This window comes from Manacus vitellinus, unplaced genomic scaffold (genome assembly GCF_001715985.3).
Source record: "Manacus vitellinus isolate BGI_N305 unplaced genomic scaffold, ASM171598v3 scaffold_5_pilon, whole genome shotgun sequence".
NCBI lineage: Eukaryota > Metazoa > Chordata > Aves > Passeriformes > Pipridae > Manacus > Manacus vitellinus.
Window position 1 is genome coordinate 15,623,911 of NW_021940682.1, and position 12,710 is coordinate 15,636,620.

At 52.1% G+C, this 12,710-nt stretch overlaps 1 protein-coding gene across 2 annotated transcripts; it reads right to left on the reverse strand.

Moving 5' to 3' along the window:
• Positions 1–627: 627 nt before the first annotated feature.
• On the reverse strand, positions 628–6,960 carry C1QTNF6 (C1q and TNF related 6). 2 transcript variants are annotated; one of them, XM_018080222.1, is made up of 3 exons: positions 6,849–6,960; positions 2,739–2,976; positions 628–1,357 (listed from the first exon to the last, which is right to left on the reverse strand). In XM_018080222.1, the coding sequence occupies exons 2-3, from the start codon at positions 2,968–2,970 to the stop codon at positions 810–812; spliced, it is 780 nt and encodes a 259-aa protein (XP_017935711.1). In that variant the 5' UTR covers positions 2,971–2,976; positions 6,849–6,960; the 3' UTR covers positions 628–809. The 2 variants fall into 2 exon arrangements, with proteins under 2 accessions (XP_017935711.1, XP_017935710.1); XM_018080221.1 differs by lacking the exon at positions 6,849–6,960 and adding an exon at positions 3,876–4,049.
• Positions 6,961–12,710: the final 5,750 nt, after the last annotated feature.

Here is a 12,710-nt window from a genome sequence, read left to right on the forward strand (position 1 = left end):
TCCTTCTTTACTTGTGATCTGTAGTGGTAACGGAATGGTGGGCTCTACTGATTCAACAGCAGATGTGCATAAGGGGTCTGGCCAAGTGTCTGGCCCTTTATCTCTTCAAAGAGCTAGAGCTGGCACAGAGGAGGACAATCCCACCAGGCCTAGATTTGACAGCCAACCCGGACTCTGTGACACAGAAGGGCGTCTAAGGATAGCCAGTGACACACTTCAGAAGGCCAACAGTTCCCTTTTTGGAAAGACACTGTCCTCTCTTACCGGTCCTACAACTTTCTTGTGCTACAGGAGACCATCAGACCCCAGTCCGCTCTCCAGACTACAGGTGTCAGAGGTGACATTAAAACCATGTTTCAGGCTGCAAAACTGGTATGTCTAGTTAGGAAAGAGAGGAGCCAAGATGTACATGGGCAATGGGGACTTTCTAGGCCTTTCTACAGGAGTCCTTTGTGAATGAAGCCCCAAAGAGGGACACATCCTCAGGAGCAGCATTTTAGCTTTCTTCTTGCTCTAGGACTCCAAATTCCAGAGCCAACTTGCTGGCAGATTGGGAAGCCAATAACCTAAGCTGGTTTAGGAGGTAAGGCATGAGAGATGGCAGTGTCACGATGTAAGTGGACAGACACAAGTCTGGCTACAAGAGGGCATGAGGTGGGAGCTGGTGTGGCAAGTTTCACACTCAGTGCCTGAGACTTGACAGGCTCATTTCCAAGCGGTTTGCAGTGTTTGTGGGCAGTAAAGAGAGAGAGAGAGAGAGAGAGAAAGAAGGAAAAGGCCAAAGAGGCCCCAAGCAAGAGGAGAGGCAGTTATTCAAGACTAGGCTTGACCAAGTACCCACTAAAGGTGATGTACACATCAACATCATCACTGTAAATGGCATTCTCCCGCTCCCGCTTGTAGAGCCTCACCCAGATCTCATCATTTTCCTGAAGCTCTAGCATGAGGCTCTGGCTTTGCATGATGCTGCGGTCACTGGGTTGGGCATACAAGATGACTGCCTCTTCTTCATTGTGCATGATGTGCATGTAGGTCTCCTTGAAGTTCCAGGTGTGGACATTGAGGCTGAAATAGTAAAGTCCACCTACTGAGCAGTAGAATTTGCCATTGAACATGTCAAAGTGGCTGTAGAGGTTGACAAAGACGGTGTCGAAGATCAGGACCTGGAAGCCCTCACTGCTGTGCAGAGCTTTCTTGCGACCGACGGAGAATGCAGCGTACTGATGCTTGCAGGGGTCTCCCGCTGTGCCCATCTGTCCTTTACTGCCTTTCTGGCCCTGGGCACCCCGCTCACCTCGTGGTCCTTCTTTGCCCCATTTCCCTGGCATTCCAGGCTCTCCCCGGTCTCCTTTCTCTCCTACAAGAGGAAGCAGAGGACACAATTCCTGTGTGATACCAGAAGGAGATGTGGAAGTGGTGGTGAGAAAGCCTAATGAGGAGGCAGAGAACTGCACAAGAATGGGGCAATGCCAGGAGAAGGAACAGTCCTGAGGGTCGTGATATCATTGCTCTTCATGGGAAAGCAGCTAGCAGAGCTTGGGGTGTGACTGGAGTCTCTTCTCTTACGAGTCTCCTGCCCATAAAAGTGATATGGTCCTGCTGGAGGCACCAGGACCTGTCCCTAGGAGACTTCAGCCTGAGAGGGAGCTCAGCAGTGCAAAATACTACTGGGGCTCTTGACCTCTTCTCCCTTCCCCACACTCCTTTACCGCCATCAGAGATCCTACCCTCATACCCACCTCTCCTATGACCTAATTATCCACCTAAGATGCACACTTCTTTCTGTAGGCTGGAGAAGGAAAAGAAATGCTAACCCCTGTGGGGAAATATGACTAGAGACAGACAATGAGGTGGGTCAGAGGGAAAAGATCCAAGCTGGACTAGGCAGATGGAGCAGTGCAAGTTAGAGGGCTGGTACTTGGACAATACTGGCATGCTTAGGGCATCCTATATAATTAATATTGCAGCTCTACCCTGGGGTGTGTGCACTGCCTGTCCCACACTTTGCCAGGCATCAATACAGAGAGAGACCAGCACCAGAATGTACTTTGTGTGTAGAGAGAAGAGATAGGGTCAGAGCAGCCTCCAGCACAAGTGACAGCATCCCAAATTTGTGTCTTGTTGTTTTCCTTCTCTCCCTCCCCTGCATGGTATTGCAGGTCCTGCTACAACACCCCCACTCTAGGCCTCTATCTGCCCCGCACACCCTTCTGAATGTTGATGGAATGCAGTTATTTCCAGGCTGGGCAGTTAACCCAGAGGAACCACAGAGCTACAAGGAGTGAGTGGAGCAGCATCCAGCTGGGAACAGGCTTTTGCCCACAGCAAAGGCTAAAAGGGGAGCCCTGAAGGGAGGAGCTGATCTAAAATAGAGAGCCTTTTCCCGTTAGCCAAGCCAGCCACAGCAGGGTGGAATGAGCTGGGGGTCACTGCCAGTTTAGCCTGGAGGTGCTTGCAAATAGCTGCTGCCTCCCTTTGCCCTCCTCCATGTGACCCATGGATCTGGAGAAGGTTTCCCCACAACCTTTCTGAGTGAGGGATATGCACTGACTTCCTTCCCCCCAGACTACTCCTCATAACAGCACAAAACATCTAAACCCTGGGCACATATCCTCAAGGATGGCACCTGGCAGCCTGTTAGCATAACCAGCATGCCAGCAATCCAGTTGTCACCTCCAGTGCAGTGCTGTCAGCCCCTGAGCAGGCCTTGGCATCCTGAGGCCAAAATGGGCACTTACCCTTCAGTATGGTGATGTTGATATAGGGACGGACCTCTGGCATTGGGTATGGAAAGTGGTGGTGGCTGGGAGGGAGCGGTCGGGCATCTGTGGAAGAGTCCAGTGGGTCACAACAGCGCTTGCAAGCACCAGGGGCTGGTTCTTTGAGATTGGGTTCATCAGTGGGTGCCCCAAACACAACAAGAGGGAGAAGAAGGAAGGTCAGGGATGTGCGCAGGTAAATTACGTCCATGGTGACCTAGGAAGACATGGGGAAGTGCCAGAGTGAGGTATAAGAAGGGGAGGACACAAGGGATGGAACAGAGGTTACCACAAAACATCTTTCTGTGGTTAGAGCCAGGGATGGGATGAAATAGCATTGTCCCATGGAGGCAGTTTACATGCTTGTAGTGCGTGGATGTTCAAGGCTGCAATCTGAGCAGAAACCACATGGCCCAAGAGGATGTCCCACGCCCTTCTGCCCAGGCCAGTGGAGATTAGGTGCTGACCCTGGAAGAAGACTTGATGCTGACTAGGCAAACCATTGGAGCCACTAAAAGATTCAGTCTCCAGGCTGGGATAGAGGAAGGAGGCGTAGAATCGTGAAATCATTAAGGTTGAATAAGACTTCTAATATTATTTCGTCCAACCTCAACAGTCCTTTAGCAAAAGCATGCTGTGGTAGGCTGCTGAATCTGCAAGAAGGGCTGTAAAAAATTCTCCAACCCTCCAGTCACTGCACATCAACTCTTTACGGGAATCTGATCCAACAACACCCATGTCCCAGAGTCTGACCCACATCTCTTGGCAGAGAGGTCTCTCCTGTGGGCTGGGAACTTAACTTCAGCCTCTCCTTTTTCCCACTCAATCCCCCCCCTCTCTGTGCCTCAGCCCCCTCCCAACAATGCCCAGGGGATTCTCAGGCAAAGCCCAGCACCTTCCCAAGGGAACAGTTGGCTCCCTGACTGCAGCCTTTGCAGGCAGACCAGAGGCGAGAGCTTCTTTGTTGCCGAGAGTGAAGGACGTGGAGCTGGGAGCAGGCAGCTTGCATAGAAGTATGCTTACGAAAGACAGACACGCCAACAAGCTGAGAAAGCCCCTGCCCCAGCCTGTGCCCCCCATCCCGCTGCCTGCCCCCGGCGCAGCGCGGCAGCTCACCCCGGGGGCCGAGGGCTCCCCTCTCTGCTTTCCGGCCCCTGCTCGCCGGCTCCCCTCCGCCTGCGGGGCCGGCCCCCGGGCCCATGGCTTTAAGGAAGCCGGCTCTTGGCACAGGCACTGCTCAGCGCTGGCTGGGTGCGCAATCCGGGCTTGGACCGGCTCCCTCCCCTCTCCTCTCCCTCCTTCTCCCTCCCTGGCTTTGGGCGCTCTCCATCGCAAACCGGCTTGGGTTTCGGCGCCTTTTAACTCTTTCCTAGGTAGTGCCTTTTCCTTGTATGTGTTGTTGGGTTGGTTTCTTTTCCTCTGCCTTTTTGCTTCCAACCAGCACAGCCCTGCTCAGCAAAATGCAGGCAACACAGATTTGCACCCTCTGCAAAGGGTGGGCAGGCAGCAGGGCAGTGTCCCACCTCTGGCAGCTCAGGATGGGCAAGGTGAGGTGCATCCATGCAAGAGACACTCTCCTTCAGGTGGGAGGCTACAGGACCCTGCCTTCACTCCTGTGCACTAGTCCTTTGTCCCATGTATTAGCCCTTCACTTGGCTGGCCATGCTCTCTCCCCAGCTGTGCCTTTCCCACTCCTAGTCTCCAAACTTCATCTTTCATTCTCTCCCACATTTTTTTTTCTACACATCACTGTGGCCTCTTGCCCCAGGCATGATATTTGTAGCAGACGCATCTGCCAGCTGGGAGAGGCATCAGTATTTTCCCTCTCTGGTCATCCCCTCTGCCTGGGCAGAGCCCCAAGCCTTGCACTCCTGCTCATGTCATCCCCTGGTCATGTCCCCTTCTTAGGTCCTGGGCTGAGCATTTTTGATGGGAGGGGTGTGCCTGACCTGAAGCATAGCCTGGCTGCTGGGAGCTGCCTGCCAGAAAAACTGGGGATCTGGAAGCAAACCCTGGATGTGACCTTTGCCCCCAGCCTGGCGCTGAGCTGACGAGCTTGTGTTGTTGGGGTAAGCACGATGTGGCTGCACCAGAACTTGGGAACAAAGGGCATTTTGGAGGACAGAAGAGTGCAGGGTGGGACAGATAGGAGACTTTTCTCATGCTGCAGAATCTGTTAGGAAGAGAATTTGAGGATTCTATGCTGTAGTAAAACTGATCTGTGAATTTATACCCCCTGTGTGTGTATGTGTGTGTACATATGTATCTTTGGGAGGCAGAAGGAAGGATGGACAATAGCTCTTTTCTGCAGGGACCAGAAGTGCCAAGTCAGCACTGTGCCTCCCACAATTTCCAAGAGAAGCTGGAGAAGGCTCCAAGGTTTCTGAGGGGGAAAGGGTTCTGTGTGTGTCTACGTGTGCTTGGACTTTTTTTTTCCTGTTTCCTTTCTCCCATTTGTTTGGTTTGGGAATGGGAGGCCCCGCTTCCCAGAGAGTGGCTGGCGTTTGGCAGGACCCCAGCACCACTGGAGAAGCAAGCGGAAAACTCTGGGAAAATATGTGCTATGAGCTAGGGGGGGAAGGGAGGAAGGGGGGCTGGGAGGCCTGGAGATATTCTCAGGCTGCCTGTCAGCCTGGAGCTCAATGAACATGGAGTGGACATGCTTCTTAGCCAGGGTAAGAAGAGGACCAAAAAATTCACTCCAGTACTGACATGCAATGAAACCCACTGCAAGTTGCCCACATTTTCCTGTGCCTCAGTTTTCCCTTTTGGGAAATACGTCTTGCTAATGGAGCCTTGCCAGCTGACAGAAGTGGGGGTTTGTGATCAGTTGTGTTGTCTTCTCCTGACTGCTGCTGGTGGGGATTTTGGCAGCTGGCAGTACTATTAAAGGCAAATAAATTTTCTGGGGTGCATGAAAACTCAGAGATTGACACTGAAGACAGTTCCTCTCTGTCCCAAAAAAGCTGCTGCAGTTCCTTACTTTCTCAGCTTTTCCTGCCTGGCTTATTTCCAAACATGACATTACCCATTTTTGCAGTTCTTGGCCCTATGCCTGGCCTCCTCCACCTTTCCAAGGGGAACAGGTAGCAGGGAGTCCATTGTCCTCATTTCCGTCCCACATTTCCATCTGCATTCCTGAGTTGCTCTCAGCCAAGCAGATGTTCTTCATGGGGGACCTCATCAGCTGGAGTCTTTGCCTGTGCCTCATCAGACTGCAAGAACAGCTCACAGTGGGCAGTGAACAGGACTTTGTCTCATCTGGGCTCAGTAGGGACTCACTGGTTGCCAGCAAACAAGGGCTTGCCCTAGTGGCATTGTCCAGCTGAGCAGAAGTTTACGCCAGTAAAGACACTTTTGCCTGGGTAATATTGCCCTGTTCTCTGAAGAGAACTGTCTGTACCAGCAATATTTTGCCAGGGCAGCCACATTTGCAGGAAGTTTTGAGAATTGTATCCAGTAAACCTGTGCCAGCCACACTTTTAAGTGTAATCCAAGTCTGAAGGGACACTGTGTGTCCAACAATCTTCCTTCTCCCTCATCACACACTTTGCCTTGGAAGCAGCCCAGGGATGCACTGGTTGGATTGTACCACAACAATCTCTGCTCAAAAGCAGCTGCTTCCTCCTTCTTCTACATTTCCTCCTTTGTCCTGTAACCCCTACCACACAGGTGAAGTAGGGGAACAAAACCTGACTCTCCTCCAGTGGCTGCATCCATCCTACTGACCCTCTCTGCCACAGGTATAGAAGGAAGGAAGTTGATGTTTTCTCCCCTTTCTAGCCCCTGTGTACAGCTCAGCTCCCCTGTGATACCTGTGGATCATCTGTCCTGTCTCACATACACACCTACTCACATCTACCCACAAACACCCACACACTCACCCTTCACAGCTCCTCCCTCGCCAAAACCTCAGGAGCAAAGGTATCATTCACACCAAGAGGCAGAGAAACAGCTCCTTCTCTTCCCCTTCCTGGCTGCTTCCCCTCCACCACAGCTGTCTTTCCTTTCCCTTCCCTATTTTCCACTCCTCTGCCCCCACTCTCCAAGAGCACCGCAAACCAGGAGGGGAAGTAGAGGACCTCTTACCTACGCTCCCCTCCGGAGGGGTCCCACGCTGAGTTATGTGTATCCTCAGCTGCTCCTGGTTAGCAGTGCGGGAGGGAGGGCAGGCAGGGCCCAGCTGACTCCAGCCAGATGCTCGCCAAGTGCTCTTATGTAATTACTGTCTTTTCCATCCTGCCTCCAAGGCCTTTGTGAGTGCCTCCCCTCCTGCTCTGGCCCGTGTCAGGCTTGGCTCTCCCTCCCTTCCTCCCGCCCTTCTTCCACCCACCCTGCACAGCATCACAATTTGCTCAGCTCAACAGCTGATCCCTTCTGGAAGCAAAGTTCAGGCTTTTGGCTACTGCTGTTGCTACCCTTGGAAGGAGAGCTCGTGTGTTTCAGGAGCTGGGAAGTGATGAGCAGCACGGCTCTGTGCTCACCTCCTCTCCATCGCAGCCCGACTGCTGCTGGGTACCTTCGCCTTGCACTTCCATAGTGCCTGCAAACACGGGGAGGGGGACATCTGAGACAAGGAAAGGTGGCAATGTGTTTTCATGCTTCAGTACTTTGTGATGCCCTCAGATTATCCTGTAACAGCAGCTGTCACTCTTCCATACTGGGATCACTGATCACCTCTGGACAGGAAGCAGAGGAGGGTGGGAAGAATAGATGACCTTTAAAGGTCCCTTCAACCCCAAAATATTCTGTGGTTCTATGATTAGACAAATCTTTTCCAGCTGGTGGACTACATGGCTGTGCACGAGGCTTGTGTAACAGCCAGCTCTTGTTACTCAAGAGCACCAATCCGGTAAAAAATTACTGGCTTACAATACTTTCTACGTCTCTGAGGATGGGCAGGCCTATTGGATGTCAGCTGTATGGCTACATTCCTCTTGAAACTTCTGCCCATGTGGGGCCTGGATAAAGCAGGAATGACACGTTCTCTGGCTTTATGCAGGCTTCTGCTGAGTTTGAGGGCACTTGTGCCAGCAGAGATTTCTGCTGTGGGCTGCTTGGCGGCCTGGACTGTCTCACACAGAGATCAAGGCCTGGCAAAGACTCTGCTTTTTTTCCTTTTTTTTTTTTTTTTTTCACTGTGCATTGCTGAAATGCCACGTGGCTGAGGAGCAGCTGGAAGAGCCCTTCATCTGGACTCATCACTTGAGCAAAGCTGTTTCTAGACCTGGTAGTCTCTGTTAATGAGCATGAAAGCATGAGCTTGTCTCCCACCAGTGCCCCCACAGCCAGTCCGAGACACTGTGCGTCTGCCAGCCACAGCTGAGCAGTGTATCAGACAGTGGCTGACAAGCTGCATCAGTTGGAGATGTCTCACAGCTAAAGGTGTATCATCCTGGCTCCCTTTCCCCATCAGTAGCTTTTCCAGCTTGAGTGTCCCACTTCTTACCCCCGCCTTGAGACTCTGCCTGTGAGACCATCGAGACAAGAAACCATTGTGGTATTCACCCCAAACTCTGGCACACGACTACAAGGACTAACCCTACTGCAACCAGAAAGAGTTTGCTGCCTTGTGAACATCTAGAGCCAGCAGTTTGGCTGGGTAGGAGATACCAAGTGACACTGCAGCCTGTTTGAACCAGTCCTTAAAAATAACCTTCAGCCAAGCCTACTGCCTTCTGCTTCTATGCATCTGAGTGCATCTGAATGCCTCCTCCTCCCATCCACTCCTGTGTAGGCCCAGAAGTATTTACTCCTGTGCTGTCATCTTCTGTACACACTCCTAGCCCTGCCCTGATCAATTATCGACAGCAGACCACTACTGGGGGCATAACAACTCTCATGAGGAGTGCTGAGAAAGGTGAATGGTGGTTAGGCAAGAAAACTTTCTTCAGTGGTACCCATGAGCTTTCTCACCAAAGAAATAAACACTTTGTGGCGGGATGTTGGGGCAGTGGAGATGGAGTGGCGTAGGTGGACAGGTAGACGGGGAAAGAAGCTGGTGTTTAAGAGCTCACAGAAACTCTTGGATCTGTGACAGGTACTTTCCACTAAGGGAACCACACTGACACCATAGAATCATAGAATCACAGGATTGCTTGGGTTGGAAGGGACCTTCAAGGTCATCTAATTCCAACTCCCCTGCCATGGGCAGGGACACTTTCCGCTTAGACTAGATTGATCAAAGCTCTATCCAGCCTGGCCTAGAACACTGACAGGGATGGGGCAGCCACAACTTCTCTGGGCAACTTGTTCCAGTGCCTCACCATCCTCACATTTTCCTAATCTCTAATCTAAACCTACTCTCTTCCAGTTTAAACCCATTCCCCTTTGTCCCCTCACTACATGTCCTTGTGAAAAGTTCCTCTCCAACTCTCCTGTAGGCTCCCTGTAGGTACTGGAAGGGGCTATAAGGTCTCCCCAGAGCCTTTTCTTATCTTAGCATGTTTTCATAGGAGAGGTGCTCCAGCCCTCTGATTTTCCTCATTGCTCTCCTCTGGATCCGATCCAAGAGGTCCACACCATTTTTATGTTGGAGGCCCCAGGGCTGGACGCAGCACTATAGGTGGGGTCTCACCAGAGAGGAGTAGAAGGGCAGGGTCACCTCCCTCGACCCGCTGGCCACGTTTCTTTTGGCGCAGCCCAGGATACGGCCGGCTCTCAGGGCTGCGAGCGCACACCTCTCGTGCTCGCACATGTCCCCCCTCAACAGCGGGGGTTTGGCACGGAGGGGCTCCACCGCCGCTTGGTAGCACTGTCCTGAGCCTGGTCCTGACACCAGCTACCAGGGCAGGAGTCCTGCCGCGTTCTCCGTCTCCCTGCATCTCCGTCCCCCTCCGTCCCCCTCCGGGCACGGACACCCCTCTGCAGGACGCACCGCGCAGCGATCTCCTCCCCGCCTGCTCCCGCCCGCCCGCTCGGCACCACCCGCGCCCCTCCCGTCCGTCTGGGGTCCCGCCCGCGGGTGTCCCGAGTCCCCGACGGTAGTCGGGACCGGGACGGCCTCTCGCGTTCCTCCCGCCCGCAGCTTCGCGGCCGCTCCGGTTGGTGGTTCCGCGGTGGTTCCAGGGAGCCGCGGTGGGGGCGCAGCCCGCGGAGGCTCAGTTTGTCGGTCAGGGCAGCCGTATTTCCGTGCCCCGCGGCCTTGTTTGTCATGCAGGGAAGGCTGCGTGCTGCAGCCCAGGCACGTGTCTTTGGCTGGCTGCATTGACGTACTGGGAATGCGTGTGTGCCTGTTTGTGCGTGACGTGGTGAGTGTGAGATCTGCGTGAGCCGGCTGCGGTGTGCGTGGCGTTTGCATATTTTATGCTTGGGAAGGCAAAAACCAGCAATTTTTCATGAGCAAATATTTGCATATTTTCCACTCGTTCGAGCAGATAAAGCATTTCAATTCTCTGCTGGATCCTCAGGAGAGCCAGGAGCATCTTCTCTTCAAAGGTGTTTCCATTTCTTCTATCTCCCCATCTCTACAGGCTACCCTATTCCAACAACAATTAACTGCTTCCTGCCCCCTCCACCCCCTTGTTCCGTATCCGTGTAGAACAGCTGAATCAGAATGTGGCCTGGACCGTTTTGCTGTTGCCTGATCCGAGCTGCTGTGATTCCCTGCTGATGACAAATACAGTGGCTCCCTAACAACAGCTCCAAATGACATAAGTGTGGGCTGCGTTGGTAACAGCCTGGAATGCACCCTCACTTCTCCACACTGAAGCCCCTCCGCCATCGCCTTTCACTGCCCTTCCAGATTCTCTCCTGAAGATCCATCGCAGAGCAGAAGGGTCACACTAAGTGGGTCCAAAGCTGCCGCGGACCACCATTGTGTACTTGGGTTTGCAGGTATGGTGGGTGGGTACGTGTGGGGGGAAGGTCATTTGGAAGGTCCAGATGTCATCTCCCAGTTTGAGCCCATGCCTGGGCTATGTGCATTAAGGTGCGTGTGCTGCATTCTTGGCGTTCATGCTTAGGCCAAGAGATATGTGCATGTCTGGGTCCGTGTGCGTCTGTGCGGGTGGCCACATGTGATCTCATACATACATCTAGATGCCCTTGAATCAGTGTACCCACAGAACACGAATATGTACATATATTTATACACATTCACGCAGTTGCAGGTAGCCACACATACAGGCATGCAATCACGTAAACACACTTGTATGCACGCATGCACAACAGATAGGAATGCCTCTCTGTATCTGCTCTTGTGCACTCTGACGTGTACATGTGAACTCTCTGAGCAGCTGACACAACACGTTCCCTGTGTCTCTAACCCCCCATTTATGATCACACGTTTACTGGGAGGAGGCACTGCACAATGCTGCTGAAATCATTGCGGCCCTTTCTGGTCTTGCAGCTCCGATCGCTACGTGACAAGAATAAAATCTTTTGTGCAACACGGGGCTTGATGGAGCCCTTATCTCTGTGTCTCTGCACTCAGAATAGTAAACTCCATTTCCATATCTGACTGGAAAAAATCCCCCTGAACATGTCCAGAATTTCACTTAGCCACTGCGCATGGTCCCTGTGGCCTCTGGGTTGCCTGGAGTCAACTGCACCATTGTTAAGGAGAGAGAGGGATCACAGAGGCAGTCAGATTAATGCTATTACTACAGGAAAAGCTGGGGATTCACCAACAGGGAAACGGAGATGAGGAGAGAGCAGGGGTCAGAAGGCAGCAGGTTACTGTCCATCATTCCAAACACCTGTTCCTATGAAAAACAGCCTTTTAATCAGTGGTGATATTTTGCAGAATTTTGTAGCATTTGTTTTCTCCTCATGAATTTTGGACAAAAAAAGCCCCTTTTTTTTTCCCCTCCTCCAGTCTTATTTTCTGTTCATCTTCATTTTTTTCAGCAATTTGTCACTGCAAAATAGGATGCAGCATAGGGGGGCGAAGAAAACACAAGACAGAAAAATATGATGCTTGTTTCTTTTCTTTTAATCTCCTATTTAAACCTCAGGGTTTTTTGCAGGTCTCCCTGGAAGGTATCTTGTTTTCCCCAGCAGGCTCCCCTGCAGAGCTGCCTTGGTGGGGGCTCAGATTCTGTGTATCAAAATAATGTCTCCTTGGCACAATTGCTTGGTGCTGGCATTGCAGTGCTTGGGCTCTAACGGATGTCAGTATTTTAAGAAGCCAACCAGTCGATGGAGTTTCTTGAATGGTGATTTACAGCAGATGGAGCTGCAAAGGCGTGTGCAATGAAGTCTCATCCTGATTTGGTGAAGGAGACTGTCTCTGTTAATTGTGTTGGCAGCTGGGGAACTCCCCCATCTCCCCACAGCAGCTGGATAGCCACTCCACGGATAAGGAAACCCACCCTTTATCTGCCCCCCACCCACTTGAGCTGCCTCCTACAAGGTCCTCAGTCACTGTCACATGCCTTCTTCAATGCCTGGTCGTCAAACACAGTGCTACAAGCTTCCCAGATAACACCATTTTTCCTCTATTCTACAGGGATTGCTGTGCCAGTGGAGTCCAGCATTCACCTTGCTCTGCTCCTCATTGCAAGAGGAGCAATGCAGATTCCTGTTTAAAGGTCTGTGTTGTCCATCTGTCTGACCACTTGGTAGTCAGACCTTTTACTCTTCCTACTGCTTGTTGCCCCTTACAGAGGCAGAAGCTTTGGCAGTCCATCCTCAGTCTGCTAGGATTGCTTGATTGTGCTTCATCCAATAGATGTTGCAGGAGCTCCCCAAGAAAATAAAACAGAGGCTTTTTTTAGTTCAACAGATTGTATCCCACGCCCATGAATAGTTTGGCTGCCTTTCTCACTGGGGCCCACAGTGTGGGAACCTGATGCATGGATGGAAGGAGGAGGAGATGTAAAGAGGTAGCAGAGGATAGAATCTGGCTACCAAGCACTTTTTTTCCCCTGTGAGTTGAGCCCGCACTCCTGGGTGATGGCCCATGCTCAGGGGGCAAGTAGCACTTTGTAAGAGGAGCTAAGCAATTGC